This window comes from Watersipora subatra, chromosome 4 (genome assembly GCF_963576615.1).
Source record: "Watersipora subatra chromosome 4, tzWatSuba1.1, whole genome shotgun sequence".
Classification (NCBI taxonomy): Eukaryota; Metazoa; Bryozoa; class Gymnolaemata; order Cheilostomatida; family Watersiporidae; genus Watersipora; species Watersipora subatra.
The window spans coordinates 4,120,127-4,147,839 of NC_088711.1; the positions used below are offsets into that span (position 1 = coordinate 4,120,127).

General features: G+C 36.6%; 1 protein-coding gene across 6 annotated transcripts in view; it reads right to left on the bottom strand.

Moving 5' to 3' along the window:
- The window catches only part of LOC137393456 (regulator of G-protein signaling 12-like), an 87,921-nt gene that overhangs the window by 29,950 nt on the left and 30,258 nt on the right, over window positions 1-27,713 (bottom strand). For 5 of the 6 annotated variants that reach the window (XM_068080016.1, XM_068080017.1, XM_068080015.1 and 2 more), the window contains exons 13-14: window positions 25,358-25,456; window positions 10,959-11,027 (exon numbers count right to left, since the gene is read on the bottom strand). In XM_068080016.1, coding sequence (XP_067936117.1) covers window positions 10,959-11,027; window positions 25,358-25,456 — 168 coding nt within the window. The remainder of the gene's footprint in view (window positions 1-10,958; window positions 11,028-25,357; window positions 25,457-27,713) is intronic. The other variant, XM_068080019.1, reaches the window with a different exon arrangement.

Genomic DNA, 27,713 nt, shown 5'->3' on the forward strand with positions numbered 1-27,713 from the left:
TCATTAACAATGAATTCACTCGTTGCTTCTGTTCATATCGAAGTCTGTTTCCTACCACCAAGACTTTACAATATTTTTGTTAAAACTATGAAAGCAACACCATAGAAATAATTAGTAACCGTATCAGGCTAATAGTTGTTCCTTTTTTAATGCGGTCTTGACACCTTGATGTATGTGAAAAAAGTTTTCGCATTTACGATGGAATCTGTGCTAATATGCATTTGGAGGCTAAAATTTTGATTACAAGCGGTCTCTCTTTAGTCGCGCAAGAAGTGTATAAATGTATTCTAAAGTGCATCGCGTAAAGGTTTACTCTGCTAAAAATTTGTTTGAATGCTAATATCAACTAGCTCATCTGTGTGAAAGAGGAGTTGAGGTCAAAAGACACTGTGGAAAGTATTGAATAGCCAGAAGAATATGGAAGGGTTCCAAATGAAAACAAACATCAGAACGCAACTAGCTGAGCAAACGATGCTAATGTTGGTTTTAAAATGTTAATTTTTGTTTCTGGAAGTTTCTGGATGTATTATAAACATGGTTTGTTTATGTCACTTGTTCTTGAATTTGTAGCATTTCATAGATTATTATTATTATATAGCTTATCAATTTGTAGGTTTATAGCACATTATTTGATAGCATCGTTGCGATAACATGAACTCAGCTTACAATGGATCGACACTTATAACTCCAGTTCTATTGCACATAAAAAGCTAGTTTTGGCTGCAAACTGTAGCAAACATATCAACGAGTGCAATGAACTTTCATGCAACCTTGTTAAACACAGTTATAAAATAAAAAGATGCCTTCGAATTTAGAATGAAATAAAAAACTTGAAAGCTTCAATAAATTGCAATCCAGGCTATAAGATCATTGTAGGCTAATTGCAAGCAATAGATATCAGCTGGTAGAGACAAGTATTAGCTTCTCAATGCATATTTATTAAGAGATCTACGACAAGTTGGAGGTAAGCTAACAAATTTTTTCTACCCTAAGGCTTAATGTTGCTCTACCCGAAGGAGATATTTAAAATATAGGTGACATTTTTTAATTTTTAGGTGACATTTTAGGTGATTAATTTTTTCTTCTCAATATTATGACGAGGTGTTTAAAAATACAAATATAATACAAATACAAAATACAATAAAGCGCCATTTTAAGGGAAGGGTTGAAAAATTGAGTGACATGGCATTTAAATAAAGATTTTATAGTAAATGTTAACTATTTAGTAGACTTCACTAGATCAACTTTCTGGTACCATGGCATCTCATTCTCTACATTGGTGAACGCTCAAGTAGTAACTGTTGTGCCGCCCTGAAGCTGTGCCAAGGTCAGTGACATGGATTGCAGAATTTCAAGACAGCGAACGTCTTATTTTGCTTTTCAATTTGTTCATTTTATTTTTCATAAAAACATTCTGTACGGTCTGCACTTAAGCACCTGTACAGACCTGCTGCTGGCCAATCTTAGCAAGCTCATGTCAGCTTATGGCTATGTTTACTCATCTTCTAATATATCAACATTTTAGCAAGAAAATTTGTGTCATAGCATCCAGTGACAAACCACCAATTATACTGCAGAACACCTATCTTTCTTCCCATATTACTAAGCTGCCCAACCTACACCAACCCCAATCAACCCTGACTGATTTTCATGTAAAATACACATGATTTAGCATCAAATGAACAGTTTCCACGCTTTCTAAATAAGTAAGCTCTGCATTACACAAGTAAAGCATGAAAGCTTGCTTGGGTCACACAGAAGCCAATCAAAGGTCAAACAAAGGGCATTGTGCAGTGCCTAATTCAATTGGCTAGTGACTGTACCTTAGCTCAGGTTCTTTACATCCTTAATTTTTGTGTATCATTTGGATGACTCAATAAAAAGGGAGGACTGGGATATTGGTCACCTCATTATTGTCTCCTTGCCTGCTGATTGGCAAATTGCTAGGAGTCAAAATAGTAGACATAGCCTATTAATTTATATTACAACTAGCGATGTGCCCCTTCTAGCGATGTGCCCCTTCTACCGACACACAGCTTTACCAACGTCCTGCTTTACCAATACACCTTTTCCCAGGATGAAACAACTTTGAAAATGACAGTACATTAGTCTTGTAGATGGCAATCGGGAAGCGTATTTCAACTATCAAACTGCGTGTACATGGTGTTGTTGATTGGTCAAATCTATATACCCCAGCGTTACGACGTCCGTGTCTTACAGTTTTGTGGCCTTGCGATGTGGAACATGATATTTCTTTGTCCCCTCGTTACAGAATTTTTTTCGCCATATGACATCAACAAAAATGTCTCTCGAAATTCAAATTTGGCGGTCGATGTGCTGCATACCACGAAGTCATGAAGAGGCTTATATGCTATTCGCCAGAATCTCTTCCACAATGCCTGAAAGAGAGACGATGCTCTCTCTCTCCCTCTCTTAGTTCAGCATTCTTCGAGTTTCGTATGATGATTAATGAAGATGATGACAAAATTGAAGCTTAGTTAAGTAAAATACGTACTAAAACTTAGCTTTAAGTGTGTTTAGTAAGCTAAATTCATTTTTGTTAAACTCAAAGTTTATGCTAGAAGCTATGAAAACACTGAAACGAATTAATGTCCTATGGCGAGGGTCCACTGTACTTGTTATATCATCATATTTGCCTGCTAATAAACCTTGTAATAGTTAACAGAAAAAGCTCTCACTTCGTAGATGCAACGCTTGTGTTTAAACCAAAACCAAGACTTCAGTCGGCTATGCATTTCACGAGCTTTCATGGAAAAAGCTTGATTGTAGCATGGGTACCTACATGTAAGTAAGGGCGTACTCAGCATAACCACCACTCTCATTCATTTATGTAGCAATGACTCAGTCGATAATATTATTATGATAAAAACAATTCAGAGGGAAAATATTTGCATCATAGCTGTTTCCTTGATACTAAGCCTTAAAAATGGGCCATTTATATGGTTTAATAAGACAAGCAGTCTCATACACTATCCATAATATAGAATAGAAATATCACTGAACTATAATATTACTATTTAGGTTAAAATGGAGAGTATTTTTGTTTAAATTGAATAACTGAAAAAGTAATAGTGAATATCACAGACTATGCGCAATACTGGTATAAACATGTACAATACTACTTTGAGTCATAAAATTAGAGAATGGTCAACAAATACCACAAATCCTACCGAAGTCTTTCCTCATGTCTATTGCTTATCTTATTAAAACTACAAATTCAAGGTCAACTCAATTTTTGCAAGTCAACCACATGTTGGCTTCTCCCAGATACTACACGAGTGTTGCGGACATACACGAATGTTGCGGATATACACGTGACAAAATAATTCCTCAAAAGAAGATGGAATGACAATGAAAAATAGAACAATAGAACGGTAATCAGAGTGCATGGTCACCGCGGCAAAAGCAAGCAAATCAAAATTTATTTACGCAGCATTCTGAACTCACAACAACCAACCTGAATCCGTTTGAGAGGTTTTTTAAATGACCTCCGACTGCTCATGGCTGTACAGGCGTCTCGAACATAAGCGATGATGATTTGAAAATAATGCGGAGGAGGAGTGCTTCGATGAGCACTTGCTAAGTCAGATAGTGGCTTGTCGCAAAAGACTTGAGAGGCAGCAGGCCGGCAGAGCAGGCAAATAGCTAGCTGTTAACAGCATTAGATCTCCGATCAATGCACTTTAATTTTCTTTATTCGATTGTCCAGTGTAATGGTTCCTGATGCTGCCTGAGCAGCGGTGATAGAAAGCTCTCAAAGAATGCTGCCGTTCACTGACGAATGACAACTGGACAATAACGAAGTATTTAACACGCACTTCTCTACAGCTCATTTACTGATCAACAGCCATTTTCCTTACAATCATCTACTGAGTGTAAAGAGAAGAGACAAGACGAGTCACGAGTCCACTTCTGTAGCGGCAAAGCAGATGTTAAGTGAGCGTATACACAATCAATTAAAGAATTGTGTACATTACGAGCAAATGTTTCGTTCATCAGCGCTTACCTCACTAGACCAAAGACTAAACCATCAACTAATAATCACCGTACATCTGTCTGACGCGAACTGAGATACGTTGAGTGCGAAATGTTAAGCATAGTTTTATTGCAGCACCGGTCTAGCCTATTTCTAACCTACACTAAAGCGTCTATTCGAATTAGACAAGTTAGACAAGCGTTGCACAGCTACTCAGGCCCCAACTTACGCGTATCTCTTCATTAGACAAGATATCTTCTGCTGAACGGTAAACGGTGCATTCACACAGTGGTGAGCTTCGTCGGCGGCGTGTTAAATTTAATCCAAGGAAAACTGATGTTCTTCGTTTCCTCTGCAAACTTCCTGTGGTGTGCATAATAATCTCGTAATGAGACGAGGAAGATGCTCAGCACAAAGGAAAGATGACTGCCCACTACACAAATACAGTGCCTTATCAAAGTGTGGAGGTTTTATACAAAGAACTACGTGTAGGCTGCTGTCCGTTATGCAGGGTAATAGTATGCTGAGATGAATGCATTTATTATGCATAATGCGCATGAGTGTTTGTATAGAAAATGTCAAGAATGCCAAGACCTGCTCTTCTATTCAAATGGTGACTGAGTGAGATTTTCTTTTGAGATAGTCTCGAGTTGCAAAATCATATCATTTTTACATACTGCTTTCACTCATGACAAGCAAAGTACAGTGCTATCGCTTCATGACAAGCAGAGTACTGTGCTATCATTTCATGACAAGCAGAGTACTTTCACAAAGCAGTTGGAGAAGGTTGGGGGAAAATTACAATTGTTTTGAGCCATCCAGATCTACTTAAGAAAGTATTAGAAAATTTTGGGACTTGCAATACAAAACTTAAAATTGGTAAAAAGCATTAACTTTGAAGCACAAGAATGAGAAATTATCTGCTCCTTCTTTGAAAAGGCAAATCCAATGTAATTTTAACACGTGTAAAACATTTTAAACAATTTTTAAGACTTTTTTCAGCTTAATCTTTAAAACATGCATCAAACACAGCATAATCTAATTGAAATAAATAAACTAAGCATAAGCATAGACTACATTTGAGATAAATGATGGCGTACATCAAAGTTTGATGAACGTGATGAGATTCTACCTAACCTAGTGTAATCCAGAACTCAGGCTCTCTGTTGTCGATTCAACATAGTGTTGAGTCGAAAGAATCTAATGAGGTGTAGTGGATAACTGATAACAAATTATACTGATATTACAAAAGTGGAAAGTGACAAGTTTCTGCTACGGGTGGCAAGCTGATCATCATTATGTCATGTAGAGCGATAAACTAAAATTTATATCAGAGTGATGTTTACTTTCTAATCAAAGTTATTTATTGAATAGTGTTCTTAAACATGTGACATGCTCTATTTTCCTGTTCCTCAAGCCATATAATGTTTCAACAATAACATTAAAACAACATATCAAAATCTTAGCAATAAATTGCGAACAACATTACTGTACTTTTCGGACTATTAGCCGCTACTTTTTTCTGTTGATTTGAGCCATGCGGTTTATATAAGGGTGCGGCTAATTTGTGGCTTTTTCTTTCACCGCTAGGGCGCATTAACGGGAATCTCTAATTTGTGCGCTTCTAGCGGTGAAAGAAAATACGAAACAATGTCTCACGGTACTGTTCCGTTAGGCAGCAAGTAAAAAAGCGTCAGATAATACGAAACTGTGCCATTCGGCACTGTTCCGTTTTAAACAGCAAAGTTGCTGCCGCGTTAAAAAGCACAGTCCTGAGTTCTGTGGCCTATACAAAGGTGCGGCTTATGTATTGTTTTATCATCATTTTTTGGAAAATAAAAGCAGATGCGGCTTATATAGGGGTGCGGTTTATAGTCCAAAAGGTACGGTACTCTCAAGTTATATAAATATTATGAACTAAAGAAAAAGGTATTCTGATTTCAGAGTTGTGTTCTCATACAATAGCAAACGACTCTTAACCCTTTCGCATGTGAGTTTTTAAGCCTATATCAGCTCGTCACAGGTGAATTAATTTTTCAAAAAAATGAAAATTTTGAAACTTTATTGAAATGATATTTTTTTGCTACACTATGATTGTATGATAGGTTTGTATCATATAACAAGGCATTGTACAAACAGTTTTACACCCTTTGTGCCTATTTGAGCTATTTAAACTACCCTTACACATGTAAATTTTTAAGAAAATTGAAAAATTTGATTGTTTTTTTGCGATAATGTTATATTATTGAATAAAACATATTCTGTATTTATATTACAAATAAAGCATTTTACAAGATACCTCTGGTGGAACAAATACTGGCCCAATGGGACTGGTAAAATCATTGACATTGGGGCATTTGTCATTGGTAAGGTTTCTAATTACAGTCCAAACCACATCATTACTGATTGCATCTCCTCCACCATCCCTTGGCCCAACAACAGAAGCATCGTCATCACTAGACTCATCACTTGTATCAAAGTCCATTAGATTCACATCAGAAAAATTTGAGTCACTGTCTGAGTCATCAACTATAGAATCTGCCAAAACAAACTGGGCCCTTCGAGTTGATCTAGCAGGTCGTTGGGAACATGAAGCCATGATTATAAAATGTTTTTTGTGTTCTCAAAAGATCAATGATTGGATCTCACTAAGTAAAAAAAGCACAAATAAAGGGCATTGACAACGATCGTAAAGCAAAAATCATTTCGGGGGAGAAAGGCTTAGTATCTTACCGAGAAAAAAACACATCGATATTGATAACGATCGCCCAAAACGAGTTGAAATGAAAATATACATGTCTAAAATGTAGTTATTCAAGTCCTCACATGTGTTCTTTTACTTTAAAAGTATTTAATTTGATAGAATAACGAACACAGACAAATAGCAAGTTCTTTTGTTTACATAAAAGCATAAAATTCGATTCGGGGGAAAAGGCTTAGTATCTTACTGAATAAAAAAAACATTGAATGACGTTTGATTACGATCGCCCCAAAACAAAATGAAATGAAAAGATACATGGCTAAAATGTAGTTATTCAAGTCGCCACGTGTGTTCTTTTACTTTATAATGTATTTAAACGATTAGAAAAATGAACACAGACCAGTAGTAAGTCTTAATACGTAGTGTGTACGATATCGACATTAATGTCGCACCACCCACTAGGATCGATATCGCAAAATGACATTAATGTCGCACCACCTGTAAAAGGGTTAATATAACCAAACAAAGAATTTCATGCATGACAGATGAAAATTGTCCGGCTTTGGTAAAACCTGCGAAGAACTGAAAAACTAACGAATGTCATTAGTCAACCTATGTTGGAATATATTAAATTTCCTGTTAACAGTAGGGCATGAGTGTTCAACAACTTCAATCATGAGATCGCCTGAAGTTCATTGCATAGAACTGTCGGGTTTTGTTTAATAATACATATTTATCTACACCCCTTGGGTTTTACCATTTCAACCTTTCTTAATGACTTCATCCAGACTCATAACATTAAAACTTTGCTATCATTACACTATTGGTAACTGCTACAACAGAAGACAGCAAGCAGACAGTACGAAGACGACGAGGAGGAACTAAGAGCTACAATCAGGAATATGAATAGAACCAGGCCTGAACCAAGCCAACAGACGCTCTAAGAAGGTCTTGGGTTAGGTCGGTCTCAGTTTTTTCACACACTCATTAATAAATAATATTGTGCAACTGCTAGATTAACTGTCCGCCCACATTCATGGAGAGTAACTGTGTATCAAGCTTGTCAATAACCACTCATAGAGACATGTGAAAATAAGTCTAAACAGGTTGATGCTATTTAGTGTGTGCACGTTTCTAGTTTTTTCTTACCTTAGTTCATGATTTCTCAAGGTCACTCTCACTTCAAACATTATTCCACAATATGAACATATCAAGTTGATATGTTACTCTCATTGTTTATCTACTCAGGACATCGTGTACAGTTATTATAACATGTATATGTAAGCTACCGATCACTTTAGACAAAAAAAAATCAGGATGTTTATGGATTTCAAACGCGTATTCAAAAGGGTATGTGTGATAAAATATTGAAAAACCGTCTATCAATGATTGTGGTACATGATAAGTATTCAATTACTCACATGTGTATCCACAAATTTAGAGTTATCCTCCGCACATGGCGCTGAATAATATGCAACTGACGTGGGAATTACTCTATCGATGACCCATGAGTTCAATAAAAACAATTTAACCTTATTTCAAATGCACTTTGTTATATGGCAAGTGTCTGACTATCATAGCCTGCAGACATTAAACTATTTCTGAAGATTTCGGGCTACCGATTTTGGTAATACATCAATGTGCATGCGTTCATCCATTGTTAATGAACAACGTCGACACACCTCGGTGAGGTATACGCGATTAAAGACCAACTGCCACATAGGAAATCCAAAAGCACCCTTCCTTAGTTATTATTGAAATAAAGTTAACAGAAAAACTAACAGAATTAAATAAAATGTAGAATAATTCTGCCACTACTTTTTATTACATAATAAATAGCAAATACGGCATCTCGCCTAATAAGCCAGATTAATCAAAGATGTTGCAGAAATCTCAATATATTATGTAATCCTACTACAATGAATGTCACAAATCATATCCACTTCAATATAGCAATACTTGTCAATTGTGAGCCACTACCCACCTATAAAGATATGACAACTCTAACAATAGAATTTTAGACCAGTATGCTATTGTCAATTGTGAGCCACTACCCACCTATGAAGATATGACAACTCTAACAATAGAATTTTAGACCAGTATGCTATGCTTATTTACTACCATGAAAGGCTGTTTTACAGTCCATGATTGAGAGAGTTGCGCGTTGAATGTTTCCAACTGATCTATTTATAAAGTTGACTTGCAGGTACAGTAAAGAAAAGTGCTGCCTAGAAATGCTCTTTCAATTATCGCTCACTCTCTTACTTTGCTATCATCATGCTGAGCGAATATTTTTGAAATTTCAGAGTAGAAAGGCGATGTTTAACTATAATTTATACCGACTGGAAACTGGATACGGTATAAAAATAGAATTTCAATTAACGAGACTTTTATAGTCAATTATCTGAGCTACATATTACCATAAATACTAGTGTAAATAATATATGGATAACATGATTAACAAAAACTACCCATTATGCGTATAATAGGGTAAACACTATTTACTTCCTGATAAAAGCTATTACTAAGTATGTCCAAGTAAACGAACCACATTATGTAATTAGGTTCAGCATTACGTAGAACTAATGTACCTTTTAGCACTAACAAGAAGTACACCAATGTACCTCCTGTTAGCGCTAAGAAGTACATTAGTTCTATTGTTTAAAACTGGATGTTAAGAGTCATCAATCCTAGATGGCTGACCCTATTATTTCCTATTATAGAAAGAAGTATTTGTGCTATCCATTCTGAAGGCAACAGTGACATCTAAGCTGCAGTTTTGCTCACACTAGGACACTAGCATGTTTGCCACAAGTTGATTATGACTACCTACAGTGTTATAAGTTGATTATGACTACCTGCAGTGCTATAAGTTGATCATGACTACCTACAGTGTTATAAGTTGATTATGACTACCTACAGTGCTATAAGTTGATTATGACTACCTACAGTGTTATAAGTTGATTATGACTACCTACAGTGCTATAAGTTGATCAGGACTACCTACAGTGTTATAAGTTGATCAGGACTACCTACAGTGCTATAAGTTGATCAGGATTCCCTACAATGTTATAAGTTGATCAGGACTACCTACAGTGTTATAAGTTGATCAGGACTACCTACAGTGTTATAAGTTGATCAGGACTACCTACAGTGTTATAAGTTGATTATGACTACCTACAGTGCTATAAGTTGATCAGGATTCCCTACAATGTTATAAGTTGATCATGACTACCTACAGTGCTATAAGTTGATCATGACTACCTACAGTGCTATAAGTTGGCACCGGCGTATAAAATATTAATAAAAAAATTAACTGCTTCTCCGTAGATGTGATGTTAGAAGGATGCGATGATTCATTATGAATTCCAGAAATTGTGGGAAGATAATCCTATTTTCTTTGCCAAGTCTACAGTGTAACACTATATATAAACATCGTTAAAACGATTTATATGTATCAGGGCTATTACCAACTTGTTAATTATAGTACTAGTAGTAAATTAACTTCATATGTTTTGTATTTACTCACGTTGATTGAATGTATAAACCTTGCTTTGTCCAGCTGAATTTCTCTTGCAAGTCAACTAATGCCAGGATTGATAGAATTCAAAACACATATAATATTTCCTGAGACGTTTTCGAGGTGTTCTTTTTTGGTAGAAGTCTTTGAACAACGATGCAATACTTTTCTGATTACCACATATTTGGCTAGCATATCTGAAGCTTCTTCAAATGTTGATTGTATACTTTACAAACTATTTTATGAATGCCATAATATGCGATACAGCACACGCTAAAAACGCGGATGAAGAATGTGACCATAGTCCAGGGATAACGAATGTTGCATATTTAGTGAATATAATTTACATGATAATGATGACACCTAAGCGGTTGGACAGTTTATCTTGACCAGAGGCGCCTGCGAGAGCAATGGTGAGATATTCTGAATGCCGAGCATCAGATCAACCCAATTAAATATGGATATAGGACTGCTAAAATACCCTACAGGAACCTTGTTACAGAGATATAACTCAGTAGACAGTGACTTAACATCCTTTATCCATAGAGACTTTCACAGTTACTTTTCGTTTACAAAACATTGTACTGCGCCATCTGTTACAGTTATCTGTTACAGTTATCTGTTACAGTTATCTGTTACAGTTATCTGTTACTGCCGTGTGTATGAGCTAGCAATCAATACACACAAACATAGAGTAGGAGACTCGAATAAAATATATAATAAAATATATGTAAACTTACCTCAGAGGAGATTGCTTTATCACCATCGACATCTCGAAGTCTGTCATGATGTTTGTGCTGCTGCCTTTCCTAAAAGAGAGCCAATAGCATCAATTTATTCAGATTGCTGCCAGCAGTTGACAAATTTATTCAGAATGCTGCTAGCAAAAGTGACTAAACATAGCCTGGATACATCAAAAGTAGTCAGTCGGCAATACGGTCCACTGAGGGTTGACAATCACGCTAGCACTACTATTAGTCAAAACAGAATCTACTCCTTAGTGAACAGCTCCCCTCAGATCAATTCAACCAGTTCCTTATCATGACTATAGAAAGCTATGATGAGAGATCCTTCGTGTAGATCTTCTGATTCTTTGCTTCGATTAGTAAGACCTCAACTCAATACTGATTACCATCACTGAAAAGTTGCTACAAACCAGCTAATAATAGTTCAAACGATATAAAAAAGAAATCGCTATATCTAAACAACAAAAGTTAAACTTGATAGTAATACTACATGTAACTAGTAACTACTAGTAACTTGAGATTTTTAATGATTATTTTTTACTCTAGTGTGACTTGTGATTTCCTTGATTTGAAATTCTACACATTTCACTACTAGTATTGTAGAACCCCTTATTGAAATTTACAATAAAAAGTTTGAGCAAACAGTTGATAAGTTAAAAGACGTCAACTAAAGTATTACTGAATGAGCTAAGGGCATTTTGAAAGCATTTATTAATAGTTGAAGGGTATTTGTATCACGGTAACAGGTCATGTATAATAAATAGGAGACACTCGGCCTAAGTTCTTAACCAAAACTTCGGTAATAGCCTAAGGACATGGTCTAAAATGCCAAATAGCTTTAGGCTATGGTCCCAAACCATAAAATGTTGATTGGTGGATGGAGTAAAATTAGTTTGCCTGAAGGAAGTATCTCTTGCTGTCCTACTAAGTGTTCTTTGACAGAAGAGCAAATGAACAGGCATTTTATTTGTTCAGTTTAATCGTTTTTATGAAAATTTTAATATACAAAAAGTTCTGAAATGGAAGGTTTTTACACTTAAACAAATTATTTATTCAATGCATTTATGAGTATGATATCTGACGGCAGTCCATGTATACCATCTGACGGCAGTCCGTGTATACTATCTGACGGCAGTCCGTGTATACCATCTGACGGCAGTCCGTGTATACCATCTGACGGCAGTCCGTGTATACCATCTGACGGCAGTCCGTGTATACCATCTGACGGCAGTCCGTGTATACCATCTGACGGCAGTCCGTGTATACCATCTGACGGCAGTCCATGTATACCATCTGACGGCAGTCCATGTATACCATCTGACGGCAGTCCATGTATACCATCTGACGGCAGTCCATGTATACCATCTGACGGCAGTCCATGTATACCATCTGACGGCAGTCCATGTATACCATCTGACGGCAGTCCATGTATACCATCTGACGGCAGTCCATGTATACCATCTGACGGCAGTCCATGTATACCATCTGACGGCAGTCCATGTATACCATCTGACGGCAGTCCATGTATACCATCTGACGGCAGTCCATGTATACCATCTGACGGCAGTCCATGTATACCATCTGACGGCAGTCCATGTATACCATCTGACGGCAGTCCATGTATACCATCTGACGGCAGTCCATGTATACCATCTGACGGCAGTCCATGTATACCATCTGACGGCAGTCCATGTATACCATCTGACGGCAGTCCATGTATACCATCTGACGGCAGTCCATGTATACCATCTGACGGCAGTCCATGTATACCATCTGACGGCAGTCCATGTATACCATCTGACGGCAGTCCATGTATACCATCTGACGGCAGTCCATGTATACCATCTGACGGCAGTCCATGTATACCATCTGACGGCAGTCCATGTATACCATCTGACGGCAGTCCATGTATACCATCTGACGGCAGTCCATGTATACCATCTGACGGCAGTCCATGTATACCATCTGACGGCAGTCCATGTATACCATCAGACAGCAGTCCATGTATACCATCTTATATTTGCTAAGGAGTGCATTTATGAGTATGATATCTGACGACAGTCCATGTATACCATCTTATATTTGCTAAGGAGTACAATGAATATACGTACATAACTATAATGATATAGTGTAGGTTGTTGTGACATACTCTAGTACAACTAAGCCTACAAATAACAACATCTCCATAGCAACTGACTCGGTAGTGTATTCCTTAGAGCTCGACAATCTAGATTAAAAACTCAACTGAAAGGAAACTTGGCATTTCCTTGGATATTATACCTGAAAATTTTGATGATTTACAAAAACTGAACGCCCTAAATGCTAGTTGTCACAATTCTTGTGTTGTAATATTGTGCTCTACTGTGCTCAAGACTATAATAGTCAGTGATAGGAATGATTGAATATTGCAAAGGAGTGGAAGAAGCAGCATTGAACCAGTCATGAAACAGTGTTCGTTTTGGGAACTAAGCATAACTGGTCCGTACTAGCAAATCGTTACTACTTTGTACATATCTTCTTTCTGTGACAGACTATAGGCTAGGCTACACACAGACGAATTTCATTGCCAACGTATAATGTAAATATGCATCGAGTAGAAAATAGAGTGACCAACGAGACTTGGCCTAGGTTTTGTGAAGGCATGATATCCTGGCTGGATTTTCCAGTACCATTATCGAAGTATAGTCAGAATACTTGTATTGTAACATGGAACATCAACGATTTGTGATATCAATAGCATTTGTATCACTACTTACATTGCTATATTTTGCTCAAAGACGAGACGCTCCACTTCAATGATGAAAACAACCCAGTACAAAAACACTTTAAATTTCATGAAATAAATTAAACTATGAAAACTACAATGTGACTACTGAAAAAAGTTATCTGAAATTTTTTGTAAACCATTTTAATTTTTACTAGCGACTTTCATGCACATAATATGTGCATAATATGTGCATTACCAGTAAGATATTTTTATCCATATCTAAATAGATATTGTCCAATCTTCGATGCAACTAGCATGCATAGGAAATGAATGAAATTGAATCAAGATGGTAATAACCAACTATTCCAGCCAATCACAAAACCGTTGGTTCTATTTCTAACACCCATGTGTATAGCGAGGCATTTACTGTAACACGAAGGAGCTGGTGCATGCTAACTATGGAGTTGGCCATGTTTATAATTCATTTTTAATGCTGCCTCATTATGAAGGAGGCCTAGTATTAATCATCTATAACTAACCAAAAAGTTACTTGATCGTAGAAGCGATGCCAGCATCGCCATGGGTGACGCTTGCAGAGAGCGGGCAACTTCCTAGTTGAGCTAATGTGGTGTGAACAGGAAAATGGCTAAACAAATTTGTTTTAAGCATATTCTGACTATTTGTTTTCATGAGCTTCTGCCAAACCAGTGGTTACAATCGGCAGCCTTACGGCCTGTGTACACTATCCCCACTATCACTCAAATCAACGATTAGCTGTGCGATGGACCACAACGGTGGGCTGCTATGACATCATTTTTTGCTATGACATCATTGCTAGCGCCGATCTGATGAACTTTCAAACACATTGAACTTTGACACCAATGGTCGCAACTGTCAGCATCTTGATTGGCTGTTTGTGAATGGCATCGGATCCAATTTCAACAGTTGTGAAGATCGATGACAATGTTATTCGGCAAGCAAGGTGAAGAACTAGGCTCACGCTGAATTACATAATCAGATAATTAAAATATAACAAAATTACCCGCAATATCAGGAATGCATTTTCGTAATTTCTATGGGTTTTTGGTTAGCGGTTATCGACAGTTAAGACAGTTAATGGCTCATAGTGTGTACACCTTGTTGTTGGTGATGATGTCAAAACAGCCAATCATTGCGGTCCATCGCACAGCTAAACGTTGATTTGTGGTAGTGATAGTGTGCAGGGCTTTTACCTGGAGCATCACCGGCAAAGCCTGCATGATTGCTTCAACAGCTTCACCTAATCTTGCTATCTACAATCGTGATATCATGATCAAGTAACTCCAAGTAGCTAGTGTCTTCTCACCGAACTAAAAAGGGTCAAAAGTGAATGTTTGCAGAGCTCCACAGTAGATAGGGAATAGATAAATGCAGCTGAAAACTGACTTGATGCTTTCTCGAACCGACGACTTTTATAAATCGCCATTTAGTAACCGCACAGACAACCTTTGAGAGACCTACACATGTCCATGTAATGGCTTTTTGTTGCATAGCTGAAATTCCAACATTTGTCTGTGGAAGTGAAAGTGCATTAAGCTAATGTTTGGTTCTTCAAATATGCAATTATAGCTATAAGATTAATATAATTTTATGTATAGCGCTTTTACATATAGGTTAATACATAAAGACAGTATCTCAACATTGAAAATTTTAATATCAGAGTAGAGATTTAGGATGATGACACGATTCTAGTCTTCGAGATTTGAGAACGATGTGGTTAGATTGCTGCATGGTTGCACGCTTGCTAGATATCATTAGTCCAGTTTGTTTACTTTCTCTACAGATATTACAATTAAATGCCTAGTTGAGAGAAATAACTGCCGAAATCCTGTGTGAGTCAGATTGGAAAGCATGAATCAGGAGACGGAGCTGACAATCAATGACAAATGATCAGGATGCACAACTGGGAGAATATAAGACACACGGCAACTCAGTATTACGTGTGGCAGCAGAGTAGTTGCTGACATGATTATCACGTGCTTCCGATGACATCAGCAGCAGGTCGATGACATCAGCAGCAGGTCGCGGGGATGTTGCTTCTTGTTTGAAATATGTTTGCATCACTGATTTGTCATAGGCTAATAATGTTAGTGCTAAGTGCACTTTTGTGTTTTGGATAGTTACAGCCAAATCTAGCCGTCGTTACGAGACTTCTTTCAGTGACAAATATGATTATCAAGTAGTTAAAAATAGCCACGAACAATCAATTCAATTAACCGATATCGAATTAACAATATAGATTCAACGATATACATTCGAAGATTGTTAAGAAATAGTTGGAGCTCTCAAAGACTCATAAAGTAAATATCAGCATGCTCAGCTCATGTAGCCAGAAAACCTTTGGCCATCAACCAAACAGCTATCTGTGTTGTCACTACTTTACAGTAGCTAGGTAGGTAGCTAGGTCGAATGACTAACAAGAGATCTTTTTATAACTTAAAAACATACATATAAATTTAACTACAGTTACTGTAACCCTGTCTAACATGGCCACACAGCAAACTAGCTTCCTACCCTCATTGGAAATTGAGACTATCGGTTGTGTTTATACGCAGGTGAACGTAACTTTAAGAGACATGGAAATCTCACCCAAAGTAATTTTACACACACACACCCAGCGAGAAGTGTGTTATCCAAGTAGAAATGAAGTTACCCTTATAGTCCCTGCATACCGTGTTGCAGGTTGACCACAGCATTCAATATACAGTTATCTGTATGTAGTCTATCTGTATGTAGTCTATCTGTATGTAGTCTATGTTACGTACCATAATTTAGAACCAGTTGAAACAGCAATGTTTCTGTCATTTGCTTAAATTAGCTGATATCAGTGAAGCTACAAAGCAGGAGTCCCGAGCAACAAAAGTAGTCCAGAGCAAGAGAGGTGTCATTAAACTACAATACTAGTAATAGAATGCTGCCAGCTGCCACCAAGTTAACTGCCTGCAACTCTTCTAACTATCATTAGCAATCTCTTTGATGAACAATTTCTATATGCGCTGAGTTCATTGCATTCAGCGACAGACATTGAAAGACTTTCACTAGCTGATAATTAAATTGCCCATTATGTCTATACTGATAGGAACTTAGCTATTTGGAGTTAGAGAGACTCGTATCACCACGCAGACTGGTAGTTGCTTATTCCAGGTATTGATTATGCGAAAAGAATTTAGAGGGCTAATCTCAGCCGGTGCTGGGATCAATATCAAGGGTTGAACACTCTCTAGCATAAATCACCTTACTATGATTGTTGGCTTAATCGAGCCAAGCCGCCCGCAACCAAGCAATCACCCGCAGACTTTTAAGGTTGTGTTTCTTGTACATAAGCAATCAGTCAGATACAAAGTCTGAAGCCAGCAAATGAGACAACTAGCCACTACCCACGACCAGAATTAGGTTAATCTTTAGAAAGATGGGTCGTACCAAATTGTAAAATTGCGATATTGTTCAGTTGATCCACAGCGATTCATTCGATCAATTCTTTTCTACCGACTCCAAGACATCTAATTCAAAGCATTGATGAATGCTATAGTAATAGCTGTAGAGGTTAAGAGCAAAGGTCTTGGATTTTATAAAATAAGTGATATTATTTATTCTTTTATTAAGCTATCATTATGTAACCATTTTGTAACATAAAAGATCTAATCGCAAATATTTTTGTTTTGTGATACTACAACCTTTCAAGGATAAACATAGTATCATATTTTGTGCACCATAACATTCGATGGTTACAGTTTTTAAAATATTCTTAAATATCATGGAGCTTTTGCTGATCAAATTTGTGTCATGGACAGTGGCTTAATGATATTATCGAATAATAAATTTAATATTTTGTTTATTAAAACCTGCAGTTAGCATTATAAACCTTTTAGTGAAATCAGAGCTACTAGAATGTAAAATTCAATTACAATAAAATCAACCAAGTTTCTTTTTATTACAAAACAAAGTAAATACGAGGTAAAAATGAAATCCACACCTTCATATTTTACCCACACCACCTACCAGAGTGGAGAAGAGTGGTAGATAGCTCATACTGCGCTGAATAATCATGACTTCCCCGAGTATTTGGTGTACTGCCCAATTTAAGTATCACAGAACTCGGCAGGTGCTCCGATACTAGCTAATTAGAGCATATCACCATGCCAACTCCTGGCACATACCAAACTCTCCACTAAATAGCCTGAGACGCCGTTGGTTTGATCCCAATTAATCATGCTTAAGCAGACATTGACAATAAATACTTGTTCAAAAGCGTTCATGAGATGAGAAGAGCTGGTCAGGGCCACAGGGCATTAATGGGAAGTGTAATTTACAGTGTAGATATAAGATACAACAATTAGCTAGGTAAAGACACTGAAGTCTTACTACATCTAAATCTGAATGAAATTTTTTTTTAAATAGTTTGGTTTCTTGAAAAAGAAAATTGTATAGCCATTTTGTGAAGCTGTTGATTTTTTTGTACCTTGGGAGGTTTTAGAGTTACATTGGAGTTGTATACTCAACACATTGTAAGAACAACTCCTAATATATAACAGATTTTTCGTTGGTAAAGCTATGCAGATCTTAATTTAGAAATGAACAAATCTTTTGAAAAGCTTTCAAAATCTATATAGACTATAGGGCAAGTTGGAACAGAAATATGTTCTTTCGTGTATAAAAACCTCAACTACAAAGATTACGAAGTAAGCGCTGTTGAAAATCAATGATGGCTATCTTCAAAACAAAAATTATTTTTACTGAAAAACTTTCAACTAAGCATAATTTGGTACATTCGAACAAAGTATACTAATTATAAAAAATACAAAATAAGCATATTAGAACAAGAGAACTAACAACCATATCGATGCTAGGAAGCCAATAGAAATGCTACATAAGTGCTATATCAATTCAAGGTTTCCTAACAACTCTCATATTTCTATTTGTGTACTAGGACGAGGCCTCTATAAATCACAAATGAGCAAAGCGGTGAATTCAAGTAAACGTAATGTAGTGTGAGAGTATCCAATCGGTTACTATTCTAATAATAGTCAGCAATCAATCTGTTAGAATCTGTTGGAAGGTGACAAAGAGCGGCGTGACAGTAAATCTTAAGCGACTAGAGCCATGTAGACACGACTCCTTGGCAAATGATTAGATCCTTAGAAGGCAACGAGATGGCGCAGCATCAATTCGCTAATTAATGCAATTATTATGTCTATTCAGAGCCTAATATCTATGGAGTGCGCACGCTATTGCTGAATGTCGCCACAATAAAAGCATAAAGACAAAATCTAGAGTGGAAGAATTAGGAGACTGGAGATGCATGCCATATCCGTTAGACTAGCCAGCAGAAATGATGCTTCGTCAAGTTTATAAATATCTACGAGGTTGGAATGCACGTGTAACATGGTGTTCTAGCATGCATCTACTGTAAATATTCGGTGGCATTTTTAACATGATGTTCGAGCATGCATCTACAGTAAATACACGTTGATATTTAGACAATGTAGCATGTTCATAAGTTCTAGCACAGCCTGAACACAGCGGCGTATTAATACTGGCTTAAAAAGACTCCTACACACAGAGGTGACACAAATAACGATGTTGTCTCATGAGAATGGTATTTATAGTCTTGTGGCCGCACAAGAATTGTCACTTCTCTAATACTCAAGAGACTAAAGCAAACCTCATTTTGTTAAAAATGCTAAGTCAGGCGTTATTTGACAACAGGTTTGATTTCACACACATAATGAAAATAAACTTATTACACAGCTTTATTACAATGCAACAGAGAATAATTTTGTGAGCAAAAAGGCTGTCAATAACCATAACTGCTTTTGCACAGGTGTGATTAGCTCAACTTTGAATATTGTGGAATCGTGTTGAATTTAATACGGTAAAAAACAAGCAAATAATCACGAGAAAGTTAAGAATTAGATTAATGCAGACCAAAACTGTTGTTTGTTTTATGTTTGCCGATTAGAGATTTCTATTTCCTAAACATATTTCTGCATATAGACTTGACTTGCTAATTCTACTTAACTCAGTGGGTGCTAAATGATAAGGACCTATTAGGACAGAATAACAATACTAACAATAAGAACTGAATAATAATACTAACTACAGGAACAAAATAATACTAACAATAATGATAACTAATAATAGTAACGCATTTAAGCCTAATGTATGGGCGCAGATGTAGGTGCAGGGACAGATAAATCCTATCATCGCTCAAACATGAGTAAAACTTTCTTGTAAATGAAATGCAATAATTTAAATCATGCATTAGATAGCCTTAAACTAGAGGCTGAGTGTTTTTCTTACAACTATTACAATATATTCTGAATGCTTATTGTTTTTTTAAATCATAAGCCCTAAAACTAGACCTACTATTTTAACTTAATCTAAAATATTATTCATACAGGAAGTAAACTGCTAGCTAAAGTAAAAAATTCCAAGTAAAACCCAGAGCAAATGTATTAAACACAATGGGTGTGCAAGCACCACTAGAGAAAGGATAGATAACTTCTATTGGATGTATAACTTCATAACGAATGCATTTGAAAATAAGGTGATAAGGTCTCTTGGACACGGACGGTTTACTAAAATCGTTCACATGGGCATGCGCGCACAGAGGGCCTTTCGAGGATGCGCGCCCATTCGATCGCTACAACAATGTTTTTCATTCGCTAAGAAGTGGTAAATATATTTAATACGCTCCATACCAACAGCAGCATCTAGAAATATAAATAGCTACTCATATAAACATAAACATATACCTATAACCAGTGCTACACGATTTTTGTAAAGAGCTCTTTTTTACAGATGATGTGACCAAGAGCAAAATCAAGACCTCTGCATTTGCTACTTAATTGAAATTGTCTAGTGACAGCATTTATAAAGTCTGTCTCTATAAGGTGCAAAAGAGACTGTTTTGTCACATTTGTGCAAAATTGAAAGGATGATTGGGTAATAGAAAGGACGACTACTATTTGAATACCGTGAGAATCAATACACTTGAATCAGAAGCAAAGTGATTTACCGAAACGCCAAGCGTTGTTTATATTTGTCCAACCTTGCTGTTTAGCGATCGGTACGCGAGTATCGATGCTATATAAATAGTCAACTTGTCTGAAATGGAAACCGATACCTAACACAGGAAGCGCTGATAGAAAGAGAGAGGTTAAGAGTAAACTATGGCATCAGGCTGTACGCCTGTTGCACCACGGATAACAATACTGCTCTGACTAGAACTGACTCACTGTGAAGGCTGATAATTAGGACCCCAGTGTGTCCTCTCAGCAGTCAAAAACTGCCTACATTTATCGAGCTCTCTCATACCTCAATCATTGATACTTTCAATAATCGAGCCTCACACAGATACAAAGATTTTGCATACTATTATATTATATTTGTACAGACTCACAAGATTATACAGATTGTGAGTCTGATTGCCTACTTGCGGTCACATGCAACCATCACAGCAAATCCTTTCTCTACACAGAGTAAGTGTGAAGAGAAAGAAAGTGTGTTGAGTAACAACACGATTATTGTTATTATGTAACTCATATGTAACTTATTATGTAGCTTCTATAATGTGGTTTGAAGTTTAATTTTTGGCCATCGCTGCTTAGTATATATTTATACGAAAAAATGGTTGTCATTTAATTTATCGTGCTCTGCCAGGCAATCACCAGCCTCTGTTTCTGAAGCGAATAAGGGAACCAAATGTTACTATGTTTTATTACACTTCACTATCACAGCTTCACTAATGACAAAAAAGAACTTTTGAAATACTTATTAAAAACTTGTTTCACAATTATGTTAAACTCATGCCCTATGTTCTGCGACAAGCCTTCTCTGGTATAGACGAAAAACATTAGGTCAGCTGCATTGCAATGTAACAGCTATTAGTTGACTGAGACAAAAGTATTTGGTTTAAAATTATGAATATTACAATGAAGACTGTAAGACTCTTGGCAATTCATCTCTATTATTCTCATCGTTTTACTATTATTCTTCTCGTTAGATTATACTCAAAGCCTTTTCTACTATTTATTTAGCACCAATATCATTACCAAAAAGAAATGTTTTTCATAATGTGCCATTACAAACATAATTTAAACAAAAGAAAAGAAATTCAAAATGTTTGACTCTAGGCTGTCAGTAGGATGGAATAGTAACTAGTTGTCTCTCATCGGATAACGATGCCGTTTGAAAAATAAAAGATCCGATTTGTAGCTTGAACAGAGTCTTAAACAAATCTATGAATATAAACAGAGCGAAAGTATGGGTGTGAGGAAGGAAGAGGAAAAATGTGGAGATGATGGCACAAATCAGTAGAATATGTTATATATGGGGCACTATATGTGTAAATTAGCAACAACTCTCAACACATAATTTTGACACAAAAACAAAGAGTACCTCAGACATTTAGGACGGAATGTGTAATGTACCTGTTCACCATGAATGAAATAGCTGTGAATAAATTGATAATAAAACCGCAGCGCAGTGAAGAAGATCGCAAACTTTCCACATAAACGTAATTGGTTTATAATCTTACTGATTGTGGCTGTCAAGACTTTTACATAATTACGCCATAACAATGACTAGTTAATAATATGGAAACCTAACAATTGTGTTTCACCGGTTGCAAGAGGCTCTGCAAAAATGAATAGTGAAAATGTATGTCCCTTGCTCTTGAAAGTTATGAAATGAGATTTCTTGATATTAATAGTCATCACCTCAACCCTAAAAGCCTTTGTCCGTGATATTACAAAGCGGTAAGAGTGAAAATCTGATACTACCCTGCAAGTTCCCATTACAAGTGAAGACAATGCAGTTCGGCAGAGTTCTCATATTAAACCAGTGCTAACACTAGCCAACACAGGTCAAGGAGTTCGTTTTATCCACATGTACTTGACATCTGTTGTACGTAGAAGTACACAAGTCTAATATCAAGATAGGTAGAAGAAGAATCCATCGGCTGGCGTGCTGAAGAAATGACGTACCAAACAGTAAGAGACTTTCGGAATTCGGCAGTGAATTGATGGACTTGATGAAACACTTGTGAAAGTTGCCAGCTCTGTTGCTATTTGGGAACAGATTGTGTTGATAAAACGCAGAATACAGGACATCGGATGGTTCAAAGGGCATATTGCTGGCTCACAAGGTTAATTCAACCACTCTCATACTGCAGTACTGTGACAACATTTATTGTTGGTACATTCAACCAACTCTTTTTTCTATGACCCCAAGTTAAACTGAAGGGCACTCACACTAAAAAAAAGAGCAACAAACTAACAAGAGAGCTAACCCACCAGTAGAATTGTTCTCATATCTTGAGGTTTATAATCCGTCTTTGTAGATGAGAAATTTTTAGATACTCTCCGTCGTGGAACTGTAGTGTCATAGATAGGCGAGCCTGGAGCGAGTACAATGCTAAGAAGACGTGTAAATGTCTCATCCGCATGAGGAGCACGCCTTGCAGGTCCCACGTCCATATTGGGAGCATTAATTGCAAGACGATCCGCGAGGAGCTTACGACAGCATAACGAAATAGGTACCCTCCTCTAAGTCGCCTACCATTTTATTACTCAAAGAACATATTTAGCTAGCTAATAGAGCAGAGCATGAAATGAAGAGTTGCAGCTCACCTCCCATGATTGAATGAAGCAATATTGTCAGCGAAACAATACAGCACCGCAGCTTGGCAGTGTGGTGCGAGCCCTCACATTACGCTCTAAACTCCTCGACGGCCAATGTTCTTGAGCAAACACAATGAGCATTCAACGGACAAAGCATGAAAGAACTATGAAAAAATATTAAATTAGACTTTATATGAATGAATCAAATGAATTGCTTTGTGAATGCGCGCGAGTGATTATATATTTTAAACAATTGTCTATAGAGATTTCTCTAGTGGATGAAACAACAGTCACAATCACCAGCTTTATATCAACGTGTAACAACGTAAACCCCGGGGTTAGACTGGTGTACAATGAAAAAGGAATGTACTGATCGGATTTCACAATCTTTGCCGCTCAACAAAAGGATGGGGAGGAAGAGAGGAATAAAAAGGATAAATAGAGGGGAGGAGAACGATGGAGAGACAAATACTTTGGTTACAAGGCATGCTTAGGGTTGTGCCAGCAAGCAGTCCTCCAGCTGAGCAACTAATTACAAAAACCTACATGGCGAGACGTACCAATACATCTGAAGCGGGTCGGGTCGTGTGAATGAAATACTGTTGTGCTATTGTTATAAATAAATGGTCATTGCTAGTTGATATACGTTGGCTTGCTTTAAGTAATAGTAATAATAGTAATAGTAATAGTAATAATAGTAATAGTAATAGTAATAATGTATCATCATTCTTTTTAATATTTTCTGGCTACCCGCATCCTGGTCTTTCGTCTGTGATTTCAAAATTTCACATACTTGCTAAAAGCAACTAGTATTGGTGTGTTGTTTTTTTTCTCACATAGACCGGTAGACTGATGAGCCAAACAATGAGCTGATTATCTCTGGACGACTTCAAAAAAATTATCTTCTTATATGGCAATAATTAATGGAAAGAGGTTTTTTGAGAACGACAGCAAGGAGTCAAAGGGTGTACTAGCAAATGCTTGTAAATTTTAGCACTTTGCTCGCTAGCGCGGGTTAAGATAACGCGGGTGACAGTCTTTTGTCGCTGAAGCCATTGACTATGCGGTTGATCGTGTGCTTTGCATTTGCGGATTAAAATGAGAATGAGCTATTGCCTGATTAAAATCTCTAGAGGTGTGTCGCAAGGTTGTTGAATTTTAAGGATCGAAAACCTTCAACCTTACTTTGGCTGACCTATCGGATAACTATTGCCTTGATAACTTGGTTGAATTCTGAGATAAAAAAGTAGTATTGGTATAGGCAGAAAGTTGCCAGCCAAATGTATTGGAGACCCTCGAATGCAGCCAGTTAAGCCATTACAGCTGCCTCAATCTGACAAAATGAACATGTTGATTAGTCACTAGAATTTAATAGGCTCTACCACAACCTGCAGTATTATTGGTTTGCATCAACAACCTTTTCTACTTGTTGGTAACTGGTTTTATAGACCATGATTGCGATAATTTTACAAAAGTTGATGAGGAACGCATATCTTCAACGTTCATTTACAAATATTTGCTTATTTTTTCTCAACAGCAAAGTTCATTCGGCAAAGCAAAACTGATAACAAATATTTTATACGTCTACAATAAAGCAAAACAACAAATATTATTTACTATAAAAAATGGTGCTACCTGTTCATTGTCTATCTGTACCCAGGGGTCAAGGCTAGGACAAAAGATGACTGTCAACAATACTATAACTCGTAACATTCAGATTGGTAGACCAAAGATGTAACACCTGCACCAATCAATCGCCTTCAAGTACATATGAACAATTGCACAGCTACCTACTCTCTGTTTTGTCGACACATCTAACAATCTATCATTTTTTACATAGTACGAAGCAAAATCTTCATATAATTTCTTTACGTTATTTGGAAATTACATTATATGAGGTATACGTTATAGGAGCGCCTGCTGTACATAAAATCCCTGGTGATTTTGCCATATTTATTAAAAGAGAATTCTATAGATAAAAACTGAAAACAGGTACATGCATTAGATAATATACATCTACATACGGCGCATGATGATGATCGATTCCTGTTCACCATAGCAGTCTGAGGCAAGTCATCAAGCATGCTGAAGTATCCTAGCTGCCCAACTAACCAGTTAGCCAACTAACAAGAGTGAGAATTGATGGCACAATGGGAGGTATACTAACTTTATCTCTGACACTAACAACCTTAAACAGAAATGTGAGGCAGGAGAACCTCTCTTATCTCACATACAACTTCCTGATAATTCTTGCTCTGCCAAGAAATAAGCCACGATTATCAACTCAAGAGCCATCAGCTCATGGTGTATGGAGAAACGAGGGTTAGCTATAAGAAATTTTATTTCCACTGACTGCATTTAAAAATCAAAGCCAGAGACCGAAAAACAGTTTTGTAAACATACTAGCTATTGATACAATCAAGCATAAAGATTGCATTTTGCTTACAAACAAGCTGAGTGGTATAGTTGTCTTCTCAATAAAAATACAACCGTAAAAGGAAGGACAACTTCAATACAGATTTGCAAAGCGCGATTGCTTCCTAGTGAAGTGAGCACGAAAAAGTAAAAACGATGCCAGAAACTTTCTAAAGACACTGAAAAATGAATCTCTTGTGCCAAGAAGTAAGTGTTTAGTAGAGATTTTCTTGAGCTTTAGTGATAAATCATCATTTATAGAAAGGATTCAGCGGTGAGATAGAGAGCATAATGACTATACCTGTATTAGGTAGGTGAGGTTCAAACCATATCGGCTTATAGAGCGGAACACCAGCTTCACAAGTCAATTAGGCAAAATACTAAAGGTGTGAGGCGAGACTTTATGCAGTAGTCTTTTGAACATTGATTTGTTACAATCAATTATTAGACTTGTCTCCTGAGGACTCGCCTTCACATGACATTATGTATGTTCAAATCCTAATTACTACACATTTTTTCTACCACCTATGCAATACTATATTAAAGTTAATAAAAATTTTAACTTTGCTGACTTTTGAATAATTACTATTAAGATATAATAATGATAGTAGCGATAGACAGCGTCTAACAATAGATTTAAATTTCTTCTCGTGCGCTCATAAAAAATTAGGTTGGATTGCATTGTACCAAAATTGTATAGCAATATATTGTTTTTGTAGTAAATACTAAATAATAATCTATCGTAAACAATGTTCTGCAAGATCCTTAATATAACAATATTATACCACAAAATATTTTTTTTAGTTTTTCGAAGCAGATAGTTGCTACACAACTATGTCAACAATAATTCCGATTTGTCATGGACCAAAACTACTGCTGGTACAACAACATACCGTGTGGTTATCAATTATTCCATGAAGACATTATTTCTAGTTGAAATCAACTTGCCTGTTCCGTAATAATTATGGCAAATTTGGTAGACTTTGCCATAATCACACTTTAATTCGACTGCAATATGAACTCTCATCAGCAGCATCAAGCTTCAAAGCGCATGAGACTTTATTGAATCAAGTCTGAGTCTGTCTTCATCAATAGCACATGTAATTGCTAGTCTTATAAGGAAAGAGTAAAGAGGTGATAACTGCTGCTATGACCACAGAAGCATGTACAATGGTGTAACTGTCATACACAATATAATGCAGATCATTTGAGCTAATTGAAAATGAGCTTTTTGTTGACTAAAACATGAAGCTACCTTCAGAATAAGGTGACAGTTTAATGACTTTGCTGGTTAAAAGATAGATTTCTAGTCTGTTTGTATGAAGCCAGTAGCTGAAGGTACTTTTGGGTTGAATTATCTAGTAGTTTTGTTCCGCACTTTGAACTATGGTCAACTAACAGCAAAGACAAAACAGAAGGAAAATTCTTATATGCCTATAATAAAGTAAAAAGAAAATATATAACCCTATATGTTGTTTTCTTTCTCAAGTGTGACAAGAGAAGAAATAATAGATTCAAGACTAACTATGGGAGTCTCATTATTCAAATGGAATTTGAAAACTCATGCCAACGTGACGCTTTACATTACATAGAAGTACTTATTCATTTATATAAATTCTAGTGTTTGTCTTTTTGTTAAACCCTGTGTCCAGTTATAGCAATTAAAATCTTACAATGAAAAATCTGCACACCACTGGATTTGATCTCAGGACCTCTAGATCTAGAGGCAGTGAACTTAACCATTAAGCTACACAAAATACAATGATTTCATCGGGCAAATAGTCATTACATCGGTTAAGATATTCATGCTTATAGCGCTTGCTTAGGATTAATAGCTAGCACTGTTGCCATTATGCGTAACGACTGTCAAGTTGGTGCGAAAAGTGGGTGTTGTTGTGGTAAAGATTTTAGTAAAGATTTAGTTTTCCAGGTAAGTTATTCAAATTCATCAGGTAATTATTTTAT